This window comes from Nomascus leucogenys, chromosome 12, assembly GCF_006542625.1.
Source record: "Nomascus leucogenys isolate Asia chromosome 12, Asia_NLE_v1, whole genome shotgun sequence".
NCBI lineage: Eukaryota > Metazoa > Chordata > Mammalia > Primates > Hylobatidae > Nomascus > Nomascus leucogenys.
In genome coordinates, this window is record NC_044392.1 from 13,829,621 (window position 1) to 13,849,955 (window position 20,335).

A 20,335-nucleotide genomic window follows, 5' to 3' on the forward strand; every position below is an offset into this window, starting at 1 on the left:
CCAGCCTACCCCCTCTTTGAAACCTTCCTTGATTCATGTCTCTCTCCTGGCAGATAATTGCTTCTTTGTGCTCTGCATAACAACTCAATTTATATATGTATAATTGCATTTATGACACAATAACTTATGTACTTGAAAGTCTGCCTTCTTCACCAGACAATAAATAGGTGCTTAATAATTGTTGAGTGAGTCACTAAGAGTTGCAGAATTCAGGGTGTAAAGGATTGGAAATAGGGAAGAATAGAGGCAATAGTCCCTCTATTAAACTTTCAACTATCCTGTCTGAGTGTGCTGTTTCTATTGGGTTCCTGATTGATAAACCTCAAGTGGCAGAGTAGGGTAAAATCAATATTCCAATATGTAAAGTTTGGGAAAGAGAAAATGAATCTACAATAAGCTAATTTTTCTAACACAACCACTATTATCTCTGGTCAATTTCTTGGTCAGTTCTTCCAGACTTAATAAAAAATCATTACGTCATAAATAGTTCATGTTACTACATAGTTTTGTAATCAATCATTTGGAGAATATCCTTAGGACAGATTCCCAGAAGTGGGTTGTTTGGGTCAAAGAGTATGAACATTTTCATGGCTCTTGATACACACTGCTCAACTGATTTTTTGAAAGCTTGTGCAAATTAACATCATCTCTAGAGCCTCAGTCCTGGGGAAGAGGAACATTTAGGTTGAGGGGGTGAACCATTTCCATTTGTCCATTCACCCAGAAAAATGCCTATGGAGGAACTAATATATGTATGATGCTGTTGGCCAAATAGTAACTGCACATGAGAAGCAGCCTACCTGAATAGTACTTTCTTCTCCCTGTTATAGAGTGTGTCCCGCTGAGGATAAAGTGGCATGGTAGCTCATGCTTGTAATCCCAGCCCTTTGGGAGGCTGAGGTGAGAGGATTGCTTTAGGCCAGGAGTTCAAGCCCTGGCAACATAGTGAGACCCCATCTCTACAAAAAATAAAAAATTAGCTGGGTGTGGTGGCGCACACCTGTAGTCCCAGCTACTTGGGAGGCTGAGGCAGGAGAGTTGATTGAGTCCAGAAGGTAGAGGCTGCAGCGAGCTGTGATTGTGCCATTGCACTCCAGCCTGGGCGACAAAGTGAGACCCTGCCTCAAAAAACAATAATAATGATAACATAAAAAATTTAAGGTTAAAAAGAACTGTACCCCTAGCAAGTCTCTGAAATAGAAACAGCCTCTAACTTATTCTGTATGGGCCTCTAGTTTGCTCTTGGGGCAATAGCTGAAGACAGGGAGTGGCCTGGACTCTGCACTGGTTGGCATCAGGAGTGCAACTCCCAATGCTATGCTTTAAGTAGGTCTTAATCTCCTTCCTTTTTACCAGACTCTGCAAGACATAAGGTCCATGGATAAATAGATTTGTAACCACTTGGGCCTTGGGACTCTGCTTTCATCCTAGGCCCATCACTGCTAACAATTGTGGCAAAGTCCACCATTTCTATGGATGCTTCCAAGGCCAAGCCTGTCTATTAAGGAAACCTCTTGCCTTATAGTTCAAAGACTAGGATGGAAGAAATGGGTCTACAGTTTCCAGCCTTTCCAACCTAGGGCCTAGTGCTGTCTGGCTGCTCCAAGCTACAAAATGACCTCTCGTCTCCCAAACAAAATGGTTTCCTGAGCCCAGCTAAGCTCAGCCAGAGCCAAAGCCATAGACCCCAGGAATAGGAAGGGATAAAGAGGCTTCTCTTCTCTTTCTGCAAGCAGCCTTCTTTATGATAGAACAGCTTGTTTCACTGTCACTTCCACTGGTCCTGGGTACGTGTTTTGGGCCTAAACTAGAGATATTCTCCAAATAACAGGAGAAAAGCAATCTAATTAAATCTCATTACTGACTCATGAGACAAACATGTCTTGGGATCTCTTTTTTTTAAATTTTTTCAATGAGACAGGGTCTTATTCTGTCACCTAGGCTGCAGTGCAGTGGCATGATCTTGGTGCACTGCAGCCTCTACCACCCAGGCTCAAGTGATCCTCCCATCTCAGCCTCCTGAGTAGCTGGGACCACAGGCACGTGACACCACGCCTGGCTAATTTTTTGTATTTCAGTAGAGACAGAATTTCAGCGTTTTGCCCGGGCTGGTCTTTTTTTTTTTTTTTTTTTTTTGAGACGGAGTCTCGCTCTGTTGCCCAGGCTGGAGTGCAGTGGCGCAATCTCAGCTCACTGCAAGCTCCGCCTCCTGAGTTCACGCCATTCTCCTGCCTCAGCCTCTCCGAGTAGCTGGGACTACAGGCGCCCGCCACCACGCCCGGCTAATTTTTTTGTATTTTTTAATAGAGACGGGGTTTCACTGTGGTCTCAATCTCCTGACCTTGTGATCTGCCCACCTCGGCCTCCCCAAGTGCTGGGATTACAGGCGTGAGCCACTGCGCCCGGCCTTGGGATCTCTTATGTGTCCATTCCTTTGCTGGGTTCTGGTGTTGCAGGGTACCTGCTTTTTAGAAGTTCATAGCCTGAGGGAGAGCACAGAGACCACAGGGGAAACCACTGAGTTGGGGGTACTCAGGGATGTTTCCAGAAGTGAAAGAAACTGGATGGGAGAGGTGGGAGGATGACAGAATCTAAAAGGAAAAGGAATGGCTCATGGTCTGGATCTTTCATTTGCTGGTTGTGAGATCTTGGGGAAGTCACATAATCTCTGACATTAACATAAGGATTAAATGAGATAATACATATGGCTGAGGAACAGTGCCAGGAAAAGTGAGGCAGACCACACTCACATACACACAGTGCTGGGCAAAGTGACCAGTCTGGCTTCAGGGGTGGGTTCATGTGGGAGTTATTAATTCATGGTGGAGGCAAGGCAGGCTTTCTTTCTCTGGCATTCCTCTAGGCTTCTCACTCACCAGCTTTTGGCTGCTTCTGTTATCTAGGCCAAGCAGAGTCAATGACCCTGAGATGTGGAGGAGGGAAGTGGGGGTCCTGGGCAGCCCCATCACCACCTGTTATATTTAGGGGCCAAGCCTGGGTATGTATGCTCCTTCCCTGTGGGAAGGTTGAGGCCAATAGCACCTATCAAGTGTTTGTTTGAGATGGAGTTTTGCTCTTGTTGCCCAGGCTAGAGTGCAGTGGCGCGATCTTGGCTAACTGTAACCTTCACCTCCTGGGTTCAAGTGATTCTTCTGCCTCAGCCTCCTGAATAGCTGGGATTACAGGCGCCCGCCACCACGTCGGGCTAACTTTTTGTATTTTTAGTAGGGATGGGGTTTCATCATGTTGGCCAGGCTGGTCTTGAACTCTTGACCTCAGATGATCCACCCACCTTGGCCTCCCAAAGTGCAGGGATTACAGGCGTGAGCCACCGCGCCTGGCGTACCAATCAAGTATTTGGTGCCAGGGCTGCAGCCAGAGATCAGGGAATGGTCCTTCACTTTAAGTGTGGGGGAAGGAGACAGGCTAAGAACAAATGCAGCCTCTCTCCATTTATCCATGGCAGAAAGGCCCCGATGCAATCATCCTGGGTAGTGGCAGATGGCTCAGGCCAAGGACAGGTCATACTGGCTTCCAATAGAATGTGTTCTCCTGCCCAGTCTCTCTCCCTCTGGGTCAGCTTCATTAGAGCAGAGCTTTCTAGACTTTCTGTCTGGGTGGTCCTTTCCATGGGCCTCCCCCTTCCTCAGAAACATTTAACTATTTAGAAAGCTGCATACAAAGGCCTGGTTTATGTACCTCCTTAGGAGTAGGGATAGCTGTGGATAAAGAAAGTGTATCCCCTGCAGTTCTCTGGAAATAGAAACAACTTCTCAACTAGGCCATGCAGGCCCTAGATTCCTGTTGGGGCTACAGCTAAACACGATTTCCCTCTCTCCACTGAGTATGGAAGTGGGATGGTAATAGTAATGTAGTGAAGAACTGGGAAGAAGTTCGACCTTTGGCCTTGGGAAACAGCTTGGAGGGCAATCTTGGCAGTCTTATAGGCTCACAGGAGCTTATGGCCCCTCACTTCAAGTATGTGGAAAGGAGAGAGGCTAAGAACCAATGCAGCAGCTCCCCATTTATCCACGGCAGAAGGCCCCTGATGCAATCATCCTGGGTAGTGGCAGTCTTCTCGACTCAAGGAACTCTTGCCAGCAGGCAAGGATGAATTGTAACTGGGGGATGGATTCCTGGAGTAGCAGCTGTCAAGTTTTGTCTGACCGGGCTAGCTCCTGGAACCCTGTTCCTCAGCACATCCCCAAGGTCCTCCCTGATTCGGCATTCGAGGTCCCCTTTCTCCTCTTCCTCCACTCCCCTCATTGAGCATCACTGGGAGAGGCAGGGCAGACCCTATTAACTCTTCTGCCTGCCTTGCTTTTCTGATTTCTGTCCATGGAGAGGCGGCCGGCCAGTGGACATTCAGTTGCTCACTGTGTTTCAGACATACTCAACCCCTCTGCAGCTGCTACCAAAAGAAAACAAAAACTGTCCCTGCCTTCTGGCAGACAAACAGAGCAAAGAGAAGAAAAATCAAAGCATCTTGGGCACCCAGCCAGTCCTGGAACTGTCAGACAATAGCAGCAGTGTCCTGAGCTGGGGGCTGCTCCCAGCTGGGACTCAAACTCAACAACGCCTTCCTCTGGGAAAGCTTTTACCTTTTGTTTTCTCCAGCTCCTTCCTTTCCTTGATGCAGAGGCCGTTCGATGGACTTGTGCAAAGGGAAGGCACAGGAGAGGTTTTTCCTCTGTCTCACCGTCAGGGATTCTAAGGGATCCATGGGGAAGGACAGGAAAGAGTGTATAGGAGGGCTCTGAGACAGTTTCATCAATGCCCTTTACTCCTCCACCCCACTTTCCCTCCCAACCCGTTTCTATGGTCAAGGAGCAATCTTCTGGCTCCTTGGGAGACCCAGGCCCTAAGGGGAAGAAAGCTCTGAGAAAGAGGACAAAACCTGAGAACCAGAAGGGCCTTTAACATTCAGTCTAACTTTCTCATTTTGCAGATGGAAACACTCAAGGTCAGAGAGGAGAGAGTGATTTGACCCAAACCAAACATTACAGAGGACAGATTTTCTTCCACCCAGGCCAGGACTCTGTCTCCAGCACCATCTAGGCCCCAATAATTTAATTTCAGTTCCAAAGGAGACCGTGTTGGGCAGCACCACAGCTCTTTATCCCCACATCCCCCTCAGCCCTGTTGGTTTCAACCACTTCTGCCAGGCCATTTCAGCTCCTGCCTGATGAGGGCAAACTTTCAGGAGCCTTGTTCTGACCAGTGGGAGCTCCAGGGCTCTCAAGAAGACTGACAGAGGTGGGGATCCCCCAGGGTAGAAATACTCATGGAGACTCTCACAAGTTCTGTGACTTGTGAGGCAAGATTACTCAAGTAAACTTGTGAGCCTTGAGGTTTTTGAAGCAATGCAGAAACCCATATTTCAAATAATTCTTTCTAATTACTGCCACCCACAGTGAAGACATCAAGAGAAACCTTTACTTTGATAATTCTAGGAGGTGAAATCTCACCCCAGGAACCACTTTTATCTTCCAGCAAACACCTGCAGGTTGTAAAAGCAATACAGGGAGAGAGCAGAGTGAACGTGTGTTTGGGAGCAGGGGTGGTGGAGGGAAGGTGGATAGGCCTCTAGAAGGGCTGTGAAAATGGAAATTTCATTCCTCAATTATCTGAAGCAGGAGAGTCTGCAGAATTAGGATATAAAGGAGTGCAGCTGGAGGAGAGTCAGACGGAATTTCAAGCCATGATACAGGTTCCTGGCTCTTCCTTCCCAGGTTGGGCAAACCTCATGAGGTGAGGTGCAGCAGGGTCTGGCTTGGCTCAGACCATGGCTCTTCATGTTCTTATCTCCACTAAAACCTGTGGGAATAGGCTTGTGGGCTAGGCAGGGGCTGCCCCTGCTTCTGTTCAGTCTCCAAGGGATATTAGTTGAACTAGGGGAAATGGCTAGAGGCTGGGAGGAGAGGAAGTGAATGGTGAGCATGGAGGGTGGGGCTGTGGGTGAGGTGGGGGAAGGGGCTGGGAATCTGTATGGTAGGTATGGGAGCAGAGTCCTGGGCTGATGCTCAGGCGTGGCACTGCCAGCAACTAGGCCTATGGGTCTAGAAAGGCTGATTAGGATAAAGGACTGAAGTACTCCCAGGTCCTTTTAGGTGAGGGATACTTTCAGGACTGGGTCAGCCAGTCAGAAAGTAGCCTTCCTAGGAGCTTTACATTGGACAGCTGCTGCCCCCACGTGATACACCTTGGCACACAAGAGTTAGGTCACCGTGTCTGTCCTGTCCCACACACTTGCTCCAGATGATTTTCACCACATGACTCATGAACATACACTGTGTACACCTAGAGCCCACCTGACGTGGAGCTTGGGACTGCTCTACAAGTCTCCAGCATGCCTTTGGAAGCCCTTCTTTATTGGGAAATAAATACAGAGTTAAACAGGTGGGCTGGCCAACATCTGTGGCTTTGGAGGCCAAAAGGAAGGAGTCTGACTTGCTCAGAACTCAGATCTCCATGAGCTGGTCATTCCCCACGATCACCTCGTTCACTCGTTTAGCTACAAAAGAAAAGGAAAAAAGTTTTCTGAGAACTGGCAGCAAGATGACATTTCAAACCCAACTGAACTGTTTTTTTTTTTTTTTTTTTGAGACAGAGTTTCACTCTTGTCACCCAGGCTGGAGTGCAGTGGCACAATCTTGGCTTACTGCAACCTCCATCTCCCAGGTTCATGCGATTCTCCTGCCTCAGCCTCCTGAGTAGCTGGGATTACAGGCGCCCACCACCACGCCTGGCTAATTTTTGTATTTTTAGTAGAGATGGGGTTTCACCATGTTGGCCAGGCTGGTCTCAAACTCCTGACCTCAGGTGATCCGCCAGCCTCAGTGTCCCAAAGTGCTGGGATTACAGGTATGAGCCACCACGCCCAGCCAAACCCAACTGCTTCTAATTCTGTGTTCACAAAAATTTATTTCTCTACTATTGTGGCTCTGTTCTTGAGAAGCTCTTGGGAATAGGGATATGAGAGAGAGAGCACCTTCCTATGCAGGAGGATGGGACCAACTTTCTACATACCTGGCTGTGGTGAGGCTTTAAATAGGAGAACTGAAACTGGGTCTTAAAGGGTGAATAGTTTCTCCAGGCAGTGATGGAAAGGAAGATATTCTAGGCTGTTAGAACAGCAAGGGCAGACAGTGAGATGGGAGAAAGGGGACCATGAAATACTGTGGTGTGGCCAGAAGTTAGGAAATGAGGGGATAAGAGTAAGAAATGAGGCTAAAAGGATAAATGAAGATAGTTAAAGAAGAAAGGGCAATACCTCATATATAATATGGAAATAATGACACCTACTGCATAGGGCTGTTGTGAGAATTCAATGAGTTAAAGGTAAGTGAATGCTCAATAAGTTGTGGCTATTATTATTATTATTATTATTATTTTTTTTTTTTGAGACGGAGTCTCGCTCTGTCGCCCAGGCTGGAGTGCAGTGGCGCAATCTCGGCTCACTGCAAGCTCCACCTCCCGGGTTCACGCCATTCTCCTGCCTCAGCCTCTCCGAGTAGCTGGGACTACGGGCGCCCGCCACCACGCCCGGCTAATTTTTTGTATTTTTAGTAGAGACGGGGTTTCGCCGTGGTCTCGATCTCCTGACCTCGTGGTCCGCCCGCCTCGGCCTCCCAAAGTGCTGGGATTACAAGCATGAGCCACCGCGCCCAGCTGGCTATTATTTCTATAAAGGTCAAACCCATAAGGCCCTCCATGACATCTCTGCCTACCTCTCCAGCTTCATTTCCCACTATTCTCCATTTTATTCTCCATTTTACCAATAAGCCATACTGTTTTAATCCCCCTCCCCCCCCCCTTTTTTTTTGAGACAGGGTCTTGCTTTGTCACCCAGGCTGGAGTGTAGTGGCGTGATCTTGGCTCCCTGCAACCTCCGCCTCCTGGGTTCAAGTGATTCTCCTGCCTCAGCCTCCCCAGTAGCTGGGACCACAGGCATATGGTGCCACACGTGGCTAATTTTTTTTTTTTTTTTTTTTTTTTTTTTTTTTGTATTTTTAGTAGAGATGGGGTTTCACCATGTTGGCCAGGCTGGTCTTGAACTCCTGGGCTCAAGTGATCCGCCCCGCCTTGGCCTCCCAAAGTGCTGGGATCAGGTGTGGGCCACCGCACTTGGCCCTGTTTCATATCTTTGAACTTTGGCACAAGCCTCTGCCTAGAATGCTTCCCCCTCCATTTTTTCCCATTGCACTCTTACTAACCTATGTGCCCTTATGTAGCACCTCTAATATGCGATGCCTTCCCTTTTGAACTGTCCATTTCCTGTTTTGTGAAACCACTCTACCTAATACATATCTCTATTCCTAGATCATTATACCATTCTCCTCTACTTCACTATAAGAACATTGAGGCCGGGCGCGGTGGCTCACGCTTGTAATCCCAGCACTTTGGGAGGCCGAGGCGGGCGGATCACGAGGTCAGGAGATCGAGACCACGGTGAAACCCCGTCTCTACTAAAAATACAAAAAAAAAAAATTAGCTGGGCATGGTGGCGGGCGCCTGTAGTCCCAGCTACTCGGAGAGGCTGAGGCAGGAGAATGGCGTGAACCCGGGAGGCGGAGCTTGCAGTGAGCCGAGATTGCGCCACTGCACTCCAGCCTGGGAGACGGAGCGAGACTCCGTCTCAAAAACAAAATAAATAAATAAAAAATAAAGAACATTGAGGGCTCCGGGCGCCGTGGCTTATGCCTCTAATCCCAGCACTTTGGGAGGTCGAAGCAGGTGGATCACTTGAGGTCGGGAGTTCAAGACCAGCCTGGCCATGGTGAAACCCCATCTCTACTAAAAATACAAAATTAGCCAGGCATGGTGGCGCATGCCTGTAATCCCAGCTACTCAGGAGGCTGAGGCAGGAGAATCGCTTGAACCCAGGAGGCGGAGGTTGCGGTGAGCTGAGATTGCACCATTACACTCCAGCCTGGGCAACAAGAGTGAAATTCTGTCTCAAAAAACCACAACAACAACAACAAAAAATAACATTGAGAGGAGAGATGGAACAGTGTAGTTATGATTATATCCCCAGTGTCTAGCAGAGCTACTGCCACATGATGATTTTAGAGGTTTTGGGTCATGACAAAGATAGAATATGATCATGTAAGTGGAGAGCTAAACCTGAATGGAGATGAAGGTTGGTAGAGAAGTTCAGGGAATCATGAAGCTGGAGAGCTGGACAGTTTACTGATGAATATGTTTAAGTTGTCCAAGATGTTATGGACAAGTGAGGCAGAGGAGAGGAAGACTGTTAACCATAGGCTAAAACTCTTAATAAATGTAGGGAAGTACTCTGGAAGCTGACCAATGATGGGGTGAAAGGTAAGAAGAGCTATAGAAAACTTTCAAGGAAAAAGAACTATAGAAAGGAGGCAGTGAGCCAATGGCCTGGAAGGGGCAGGGGGAGCCAGGGAACAGAGACTATATCTGGCATGTTGGGGTTGATGTATTTTCATGGCGATTCAGTAAGTTGGGGTAAACCTATAGGGGCACAACAAGCAGAACTAGGCCAGGCGCGGTGGCTCACTCCTGCAATCCCAGCACTTTGGGAGGCCAAGGTGGGTGGACTGCCTGAGCCCAGGAGTTTGAGACCAGCCTGGGCAATAGTTAGACACCATCTCTACAAGAAATAAAAATATTAGCTGGATGTGGTGGCACATGCCTGTGATCTCAGCTACTCAGGGGCCGGGGTGGGAGGGTGCTTGAGCCCGGGAGGTCAAGGCTACAGTGAGCTGTGACTGTGCCACCTACACTTCAGCCTGGGTGACAGAGCAAGACCCTGTCTCAAAAACACAAAAAACTAAGCAAAGCTAGTGATGCTTGGTCAGGGATGGGAGTAGGGTCCAGTAAATACACTGGAAAATCTTTGGGCTGGAATCAGGTTGGGAAAGATCCCAAGGGGAAAAATACAAGGGAGGATGATAAGTTGGGAAAATAGCAATGGGATAGAAGGGAAAAACGTCACAAATAAAAGCTGCACTGCTGGGAAACTGGAAAGGCTTCCTGCTGGCCAGGAGGATTTGACCTGTGTCAAGAATACATCAACAGCCTGACCTAACCAGGTCTACTTTCATGGTCAAAGAACTGATCACTCTGGCCACAGGGAAGAGATCCAAGTTCTGTCACTGACTGTAAGAAGAGACTCAGATGAAGCATGCTTTTAGCAGTTAGTGTTTTTTTTTTTTTTTTGAATGGAGTCTTGCTCTGTTGCCCAGGCTGGAGTACAGTGGTATGATCTCAGCTCACTGCAACCTCCGCCTCCCAGGTTCAAGTGATTCTCCTGCCTCGGCCTCCCAAGTAGCTGGGATTACAAGTGTGTGCCATCATGCACAGCTAATTTTTGTATTTTTAGTAGAGATGAGGTTTCACCATGTTGGCTGGGCTGGTCTCGAACTCCTGACCTCAAGTGATCCACTCGCCTTGTGGATCCCAAAGTGCTGGGATTACAGGCGTGAGCTACCGCCTCTGTACCCGGCCATTTTTTAGGTTTTGACTGTTAGCTGTAGCAATTCTACTGCTTGAGGTCAAATATGGCTGCTAGTATTTTTGCCAGAGATAACCAGTGAGGGTATTGGGATGGGGTGAGAAAAGTCAGAGTTGTTATAAAATGGCTTGTTTTCTTGTTGGTGCTAGAAGAGGGTAGGGAGGCCTACACTGAGTTATGAGCCATATTTTTGGGGAAAAAGACTGCTATGGATGTGGTGACTCTGGAGCATGAAAATGATTAGAATTTGGAGAGGAGACTGCATTCTTTCTTTTTTTTTTGAGATGGAGTTTTGCTCTTGTTGCCTAAGCTGGAGTGTGATGGCGCGATCTCGGCTCACCACAACCTCTGCCTTCCAGGTTCAGGCAATTCTTCTGCCTCAGCCTCCCAAGTAGCTGGGATCACAGGCATGCACCACCACACCCGGCTAATTTTTTGTATTTTTAGTAGAGATGGGGTTTCTCCATGTCGGTCTGGCTTGTCTCGCACTCTCGATCACAGGTGATCCACCCGCCTCAGCCTCCCAAAGTGCTGGGATTACAGGCATGAGCCACCGCACCTGGGTGAGACTGCATTATTTCTTAGGATGAACGTTTTTTCCTGAAACCCCTTCATGTGAGGAAGACTGACGGAAGACTTTGCCATCTATTGAGCTCTTTGCTGGTAAGGACGTGAATTACTGGTGTTTGCCTAGGTCACCTACAGTAACAAGTCTTGAGTGCTGCACTGATGGCTAGGAGTTTGCTTTCACCATATGGCTCAGTCTCAAAAAAAAAAAAAAAAAAGAAGTAATAGTGGAAAAAGGCAACTGGCCAGGGAGTTCCTGTGGCAGGAGGGCACTGACCACTGTGCTGGATGCACTGGAACTTCCAGCAGAGGACAGAGAGAAGGAAGTGGTGGGGTTGTCTAGTTTAGAGCCCAGACAAGGTGACTTCCCTGGCCAGCCCTCCTTCAGCAGGACCATTAAAGGGTCTCTTTGCTAAAAGGTGGACACATAGTGTTAATTAAAGCCAGAAAGCCCAGGAGTTTATGAAGCCCATCTCATGATGATTGCAACCATCTCACAGAGGCCTTTCTTGGAACCCTAACTTTATACCCTGAAATCCCCCAAAATATGTTTCATGGATCCAACATTCATTCATTCACTCTTTTCCTCGTCTGAGCATTTACCATAAATCAGGACCTGTTCTGAGAGCTAGGGATGCATATAGTTATGAGACAATCGACCTTGAGGATCTTTTTTTTTTTTTTGCTCAGCTCACTGCAGCCTCCACCTCCTGGGTTCCAGCAATTCTCCTGCCTCAGCCTCCCAGGTAACTGGGATTACAGGCTTGCACTACCACACTCGGCTACTTTTTGTATTTTTAGTAGAGACGGGGTTTCACCATGTTGGTCAGGCTGGTTTTGAACTCCTGACCTCAGGTGATCCGCCCACTTCAGCCTCCCAAAGTGCTGGGATTACAGGTGTGAGCCACCATGCCCGGCTGACCTTGAGGATCTTAGTAGGGAAGGCTGATTCATGGATAATTGCCATGGCTTGTGAAACATACTTTAATAAAGGTGTGGCAAAGCTCAAGGACACAGTGGAAGGAATGTGTAGTTCTGCTATGGGGAGTCATGGGAAGAGTCAGAGGAGGTCCTACAAAGGAGAAAACACTTGGTCGGAGTCTTCAAGAGAGGAAATCTAGAGAGACCACATGTAAAAGCATGGAGAGGTATAATGGCACGGTATGCATGAGGAATTCTAAGTCTTTTGGTACACTCAAGGAGTAGTGCATACACCTGTCATTTAATTATATGTAATTCTCACAATTCTCCAAGGTAGCTATTATTGTCCCAATTGTCTAATTAAGAAAATGTGGGGCTGGGCGCAGTGGCTCACACCTGTAATCTCAGCACTTTGGGAAAGTGAGGTGGGTGGCTTGCTTGAGGCCAGGAGTTCAAGACCAGCCTGGGTGACATTGCAAAACCCTGTCTCTACTAAAAACACAAAAATTAGCCAAGGGTGGTGGTGTGCCCCTGTAGTCTCAGCTGCCTGGGAGGCTGAGGCACAAGAATCACCTGGATCCAGGAGGAGGAGGCTGCAGTGAGCTGAGATAGCACTAATGTACTCCAGCCTAGGCGACAGAGCAAGACTCTGTCTCAAAAAATAAAAATAAAAATAAAAATAAAGGAAAATCCGAGGGCTTAATGATTAAAAATTTAACTTGGTGCACAGCCACTAAGTTGAGTTGAGATGTGAACCCAGGTCTGTTTGATTCTAAAGCCCAAAAGGAAGGCATCTGACTTTAAAAAAGGGAAGGGGGAGGAAATGGAAGAAGGAAATGATGTGGCGTCTGCAGAGTTGGTAGGGTTAATTCCTTCAGCAACTCGCCTCCCCACCTTATTCTAGGTTTAGGAATAGTACCAAAAGCAATCAGTCATTTTAATTTTTATTATTATTTTTAAGACAGGGTCTCCCTCTGTCACCCAGGCTAGAGTGCAGTGGTGCGATCTCAGCTCACTGCAGCCTTGACCTCTCAGGCTCAAGCAATCCTCCTGCCTCAGCCTCTTGAGTAGCTGGGACAACACATGCGTGCCACTGTGCCTGGCTAATTTTTAATTTTTTTGTAGAGATGGGTTCCTGCTATGTTGTCTAGGCTCAAGCGATCCTCACCCTTCAGCCTCCCAAAGTGTTGGGATTATTGGCATGAGCCACTGTGCCTTGCCTTCAAGAATCACTGTACAGTACTGGTGCCAACCTGGGCCATTAGATCCATTGTTATGTTTTCAAGGATTTGAGATTAAGGGTGCATACATGTATAAGCTTATCTATAAGATTAATTCCTAGAAATGAAACTGTTAAGTCAAAATTAAAAAATTTGACAGTGATGCCAGGCACGGTGGCTCACGCCTGTAATCCCAGCACTTTGGGAGGCTGAGGCGGGCGGATCACCTGAGGTCGGGAGTTCGCAACCAGCCTGACCAACATGGAGAAACCCGTCTCTACTAAAAATACAAAAAATTAGCCGGGCATGGTGGCACATGCCTGTAATTCCAGCTACTCGGGAGACTGAGGCAGGAGAATCGCTTGAAGCCAGGAGGCAGAGGTTTCAGTGAGCCGAGATTGCGCCACTGCACACCAGCCTGGGCAACAAGAGCGAAATTCCGAAAAAAAAAAAAAAAAAAAAAAAAAAAAAAAAAAAATTGACAGTGATGTCAACTGCTCTCCAAAGATGGCTTTATCAATTTATGTTCTCGCCCGCAGTGTACGTATGTGCTTGTTTCCCACATCCTCACCAGCCTTTGGCAATATCAGTGCTGGTGTGAGAAGTAAAAATGGAATCTGTGATTGTAATCTGGCTTACCTTTGGCTTCAATCCTCTGGCCACTTCCAATCAAGCAGTCCTTGATGTCTGCACCCTTCTCGATCACAGCATTGTGGCAGATGACACTGCCTTGGATGTTGCTTCTGTAACACAGTAGCAAAGTTAGGGAGGACCCAGGGCTCGCATCACCATCCTCGTTACTATTGGTTGGGGGTTCTGGCTCCTCCCTAGGCCAGGAACAAATGGGCAGTCTAGTTAATGGCTACCCGCCTCAAGTTATCAGTGGAAGACAGAATGGTAAGCCAAGGGAGGACCTGGCTTCAGAGAAATCCAGATTTGGGACTATGCTCATAACAATCTTTCTCTAAGGCCTGAAAAGAAGATATTCTGACTTCAGTTCATTTTTCCTTTTTTTTTTTTTTTTTTTTTGAGACAGGGTCTCACTGTGTCACTGGGGCTGGAGTGCAGTGGTGTGATCATAGCTCACTGCAGCCTCTAAAACTCCTGGGTTCAAGTGATCCTCCCACCTCAACCTGTAGCTGGGACTACAGGTGCACACCACCATGCCTGGCTAATTACTTCAGTTCTTTAGGATCCCAGAACCTAGAGGTCTAAATTCTATCCAACCTCTTCTTTGGTCTGGGTCTGGTCCTTAGGCTGACCCATCACTGCTGCTTCTCATCTGGGAATATATACCAAATTTCATCTGAGGCTCAGAAAACACAAATCCTCCTAGGAGATCAACTCTGGAAACAATGGGCTCCCCACACTTTCACCACAGACTCTGGTTAAGCAAAGCCATACTCATTCAAAAAAAATTTTTTTTTTGAGATAGGGTCTCGGTCTATTGCCCAGGCTGGAGTGCAGTGGCGTGATCTTGGCTCACTACAGCCTCCACCTCCTGGGTTCAAGCAATTCTCCTGCCTCAGCCTCCCAAGTAGCTGGGACTACAGGGCCACAACATCTGGCTATTTTTTGTATTTTTAGTACAGATAGGGTTTCACCATGTTGGCCGGGATGGTCTTGAACTCCTGGCCTCAAGTGATCCACCCGCCTCGGCCTCCCAATGTGCTGGGATTACAGGAGTGAGCCACTGTGCCTGGCCTAAACAATTTTTTAAGAGATAAGGTATCATTATGTTGCCCAGGCTGGCCTCGAATTTGAGCTCAAGCAATTCTCCTGCTTCAGCCCCCCAAGTCTCTGGGATTACAGGTGCCCATCACTATGCCTGGCTAAAAAGGATTTTTTAAAAGCCAACTCCATTCCACATAAAAGACTACTCTAGACCCTAAAGCATACCCCAAGAGCAGCACCACTTGCTCATAGCATTTAAGTGTATTTAAAAAGCATCCTCCTAGGCCATATGTGTTGGCTCACCCCTGTAATACCAGTACTTTGGGAGGCTGAGGTGGAAGGATCACTTGGGCCCAGGAGTTCAAGACCAGCTTGGGCAGCATTGTGAGACTCTATCTCTACACAAAATGAAAAAGCTAGCTGTGCATGGTGGTGCATCCTGTAGTACCAGTTATTCAGGAGACTGAGGCAGGAGGATCGCTTCAGCAAAGGAGGTAGAGGCTGCGGTGAACTGTGATTGCACCACTGCACTCTAGCCTGGGTGATAGAGGGAGATCTTGTCACAAACAGAGCATCTTCTTGGCTCTTAAAGACTGCCAGGTTGGAGGAAAGGTCCTTTTGAAAATTATGACTAACTTGGCTGGGTGCAGTGGCTCATGCCTGTAATCCCAGCACTTTGGGAGGCCGAGGCAGGTGGATCACCTGAAGTCAGGAGTTTGAGACCAGCCTTGGCCAACATGGTGAAACCCCACCTCTACTAAAAATACAAAAATTAGCCAGGCATGGTGGTGTGCACCTGTGATCCCAGCTACTCAGCAGGCTGAGGCAGGAGAATCAATTGAACCTGGGAGGTGGAGGCTGCAGTGAGCCGAGATTGCACCATTGCACTCCAGCCTGGGTGACAAGAGTGAAACTCTATCTCAAAAAAAAAAAAGAAATTTTTAACTAACCTTTATTGTACATCTACTCTATGCCAGGTATTGTGCTAAATATATACTCTCTGTACATTATAGGGGTGACTTTTACAAATCTAGCAATTTCTTTTTTCTTTTTTTTTTTTTTGAGACAGAGTCTTGCTCTGTCGCCCAGGCTGGAGTACAGTGGCACAATCTCGGCTCACTGCAAGCTCCGCCTCCCGGGTTCACACCATTCTCCTGCCTCAGCCTCTCCGAGTAGCTGGGACTACAGGCGCTCGCCACCACGCCCGGCTAATTTTTTTTAATTTTTAGTAGAGACGAGGTTTCACCATGGTCTCGATCTCCTGACCTCGTGATCCACCCGCCTCGGCCTCCCAAAGTGCTGGGATTACAAGCGTGAGCCACCGCGCCCGGCCTTTTTTTTTTTGAGACAGAATCTCGCTCTGTCACTCAGGCTGGAGTGCAATGGCGCGATCTCAGTTCACTGCAACCTCTGTCTCCTGGGTTCAAGCAATTCTCCTGCCTCAGTCTCCCAAGTAGCTGGGATTACAGGTGCCCGCCACCACGCCTGTCTAATTTTTTGTATTTTTAGTAGAGGCAGGGTTTCGTCATGTTGGCCGGGCTGGTCTCAAACTCCTGACCTCAGGTGTTCCAGCCTTCTTTTTTTTTTGAGATGAAGTCTTGCTCTGTCCCCCAGACTGGAGTGCGGTGGCGCGATCTGCCTCAAGTAAACCTCAAGTGATCTGCCTGCCTCAGCCTCCCAAAGTGTTAGGATTACAGGAGTGAGCCACCTCGCCTGGCCACAAATCTAGTAATTTCTTTTTTTTTGAGACAAGGTCTCACTTTGTCACCCAGGCTGGAGTGCAGTGGCGTGATCTTGACTCACTGCAGCCTCCATCTCCTGGGCTCAAGTGATCCTTCTGCTTCAGCCCCCCAAGTAGCTGAGACTATAGCATGAGCCATCATGCCTGGCTAACAAATCCAGTAATTTCATCTGAAAATCACCTGAGCAGTGTAAAAAATAACAAATAAAGCCACCCTCAGTGTCCTGGCCCCCATCAATTATTTTGGTAGGTGTTGGATAGGAGCTTAATGTATTTAACTAGAAGAAAACCCCTCCTAGATGATTCTGGGAGTACTATTTTTATCTCTGATGCAGTAAAAAAGAGCAACCACATTTTGAAGATGAGGTAACAGATTTAGAGGAGTTAAACCATTCACCCAAAACCATATAACTGCTAGTAACAGATTTAAATCTAGGTCTGCCTGACTTCAGAATCCATAATTTAATCATAATGCAATACAAAGAAATTAAGAAAAGACTAGAAGAGACCTAGAACTGCCTTATTCTGAGCTGATATGGCTCAGTGGAAGAAGCTTTTTCCTAACAAGGGGATATTCAGTACCCCTGAGTCAGAAATGGGAAGAGAAAAAATGGGCAGCTGGAAGGGAGAAGGAGGAGGATAGACAGGGTGTAAGCACCCTTCTAACAAAACAAAACTAAGGAAAAATTCCCAACCCAAGAGGCATGAGGGGGTGGGAAAGAGGACATTCCAAGGACTAGAAACACTGATACACAGATCATTAAAAAAGATTCTTCCCAAATGCCAAAACTTAGTAAAACGCAAAAAGAAATACTAGCACTTTATGGCATTTCAGAGTCTTCTTTATCTCTGTTCTCCTAGGAGGTTAAAGCCTTTTGGAAAGCAGCAAAAGGCCAAAACCACAGCACCTCTGTGGTGTAGGCTAGAGATGGGCAGAGACAGCACTAGTTTGCCCTTTGGCAGCCTTGGGATACACTCAGTGGGTGGGCTTTAAGAGAGCTTCCATAACTTTCCAACTTGCCTAACTTGCAAAGCAGTCCAGTAAGCAGTTAGGGTGGTTCCTGCTTTTTGGGGAAAATTCCTCCAAAAGGGGTAATAAGGAAGTATAGAAAGCTTTAGATACAGAGGCTCCTGGGACAGAGCTGCCTTTCAGTTGGCTACTAGTTTATCATGGAAAAGTCTTACTTCTTTTTCCAAGGTGGTAGTAGGGGTATGCTTCCTACTTAGTCGTAAAAGCCAAAGAATGTATGCTCTGAAGCTAGGCAAGAGGTAAACATAGTCAGCAGACGAGAAACAGCCAACAGGAACTCAAGCAGCCATAATTAGAGACAATTAAATGTCTATTTTGGAATCTGGGATATAAGTGGGAGAGATTTCTGGAAGGAAGAGACAAGAATAACTGAGGTCAGATTTCCATAGCAATAAACAGCCTGGTTTTCCTTAGGCTTAGTGGATCTGATTGGGGTCTTCAGGAACCTCCCATATTGCCTGTCTCATCCAGTTGATGTGTAACTCTTTCTGAGACACATAAACCACTGCTGTGGAGCCTGCAGATATGATAGGGAAAGTGGGGTGACCGATGGAAAACTGTGGGCTCTCTTGAGGCTCCTGGTAAGTGGATCTATAGAAGGCTTTGAGATGAATACCTGACAACAGCTTACTGGGTGTGAAGCTCTTTTCTGACCATTTGTATCCTTAATTGTTCCCCAGTATTATTGTGCAGCCCAAATCACCTCCAATAGCAAGGCTGAGGTACTTTGGAAAAACTTCAACCCAACACAGCTTTTCCCCATCCAAGAAGAAACTCCAGGATCAAGGACTTTACTGGGAGTGTATCTGTTCATGCTACAGGGAATGGAAAGATAGGACTCTATCAAACAAGCCCTCTCCAGGTTGCCAATTGGCAGCAAGGACTCTGTCTTTTCTGTTTAGTGCCTAAGGAGAGAGAAGAGGTGAGTTCCTATAGTCCAACAAAAAAACTTGCTCCAAACTAGAACTACAGCTTCTGCATCCTAGTTTTAACTCTCAGGTTGGCACGAAGCACTCTGCTGTGCTAATGTCTAGCTGTGTTCTCTAAGACACTGCTCAGTGATGGCTAAGACTAACGAAGACTTGGTCCTCATTTCTCCTTGGTGGGTTCAAATTTCAAGCACAGAGGCAGGCTTTGCTAAACTACTCTGAAAACTGTAATGCTTCAGTGGAAAGGAGGCCATGAGAAAAACAGAGTACTACAGTAAGATCACTGCTCGGCCAGGCACACCACACTATACTATGTTGTGGCCTATCACCTGAGGAAGAAGGCGGACTGAGAAGCAAGAGTGCCTCCAAATTCTTGCTCCCCTTCTGGCTTTAGGTGGGACTTTCTTCAGTTATATAATGACTGATACATCTCAGTCATTATATAAAGCACTTTATACTCATTTTATTATTATTTTTTGAGACGGAGTCTCACACTGTTGCCGGGACTGGAGTGCAGTGGCATGATCTTGGCTCACTGCGATTCTCCTGCCTCAGCCTTCCAAGTAGCTGGAATTACAGGCATCTGCCACCATGCCCGGCTAATTTTTTGTATTTTTAGTAGAGATGGGTTTCACTATGTTGACCAGGCTGGTCTCGAACGCCTGACCTCATGATCTACCCGCCTTGGCCTCCCAAAGTGCTGGGATTACAGGCATGAGCCACTGCACCCAGCCTACACTCACTTTATAACTGAATCCTTTCAGCAAACTTGCAGGGATGGTGGTATTTATTCCAATTTTTACAGAGAAAATTGAGATTCACAGATGTTAGGCAATGTGCCCAGACCTAAAGTGACACTCCACTGTATCACGGGCTCCTGCCTCAGATATTGACTTACAGAATATTCGGCAAAGAGCCATGAAACTTCTCAGTAACTCTGAGGATGGGCAGGTTCTTTACTTTTTTGAAGATTAGTTGACAGGCTTTCTAAACTACTCATGACCCTGGGGGAAGAAAAGGGAATGAAACTGAAGATATGTGTAGCTTTTCTAGGCATGTGACTAAGGTCTGCTTTAGGCCAACTCAACACTTTGGCCCAAAGATTATGGCTGAGTCACCCATATCTCTCTAGGTACTGGGAGCCTCCTAACCTAAGCCCTTCTAAGCTGGTCCAAGTATCTCTCTAGAGAAAGAATCATGTGTTATTTTTATTAAAAGTTATTTTTTATTATTTATAATTTAAAACAATTTTTTTTGGTAGAGATGGAATTTTGCTACGTTGCCCAGGCTGGTCTCAAACTCCTGGCCTCAAGTGATCCTTCTGTCTCAGCCTTCAAAGTGTTGGGATTACATGTGTGAACCACTGTATCTGGCAACCATGTATTATTTTTAATGAAATATTTTAAGTATAGAAAAAAACCTAGAGAATAATATAAAGAACACCTGTGTATCCACCGAACAGCTTAAGAAACAAACAATCCAACTTGCTAAGCATCTTTCTTTCATCCCGTTTCCTTCCTTCTTCCACCAGGGTATCCATTATTTGACTGTGGTGTTTATTGTTCCTAAGTATTTTTACTACATATATTAAACATACAATATTGTTTTTAATGTTTTAAAATTGTACATACATGTTACCATTCTCTGTGTATCCTTCTGCAACTTGCTTTCCCCTCTTCAACATCATATTTGTGATTTATCCAGGTTAATTCAGGTAATGATATATAATACTTGAAGAAATGATCTTACCTTTTCCCTGTTTCT

The 20,335-nt window shown here is 46.7% G+C and overlaps 1 protein-coding gene across 2 annotated transcripts in view; it reads right to left on the minus strand.

Moving 5' to 3' along the window:
• Positions 1-6,288: 6,288 nt before the first annotated feature.
• The window catches only part of EIF2B3 (eukaryotic translation initiation factor 2B subunit gamma), a 133,573-nt gene continuing 119,526 nt past the window's right edge, over positions 6,289-20,335 (minus strand). For both annotated transcript variants that reach the window (XM_030823770.1, XM_030823771.1), the window contains exons 11-12: positions 13,837-13,940; positions 6,289-6,514 (exon numbers count right to left, since the gene is read on the minus strand). In XM_030823770.1, the coding sequence (XP_030679630.1) occupies positions 6,462-6,514; positions 13,837-13,940 (157 nt within the window). In that variant the 3' untranslated portion in view covers positions 6,289-6,461. The remainder of the gene's footprint in view (positions 6,515-13,836; positions 13,941-20,335) is intronic.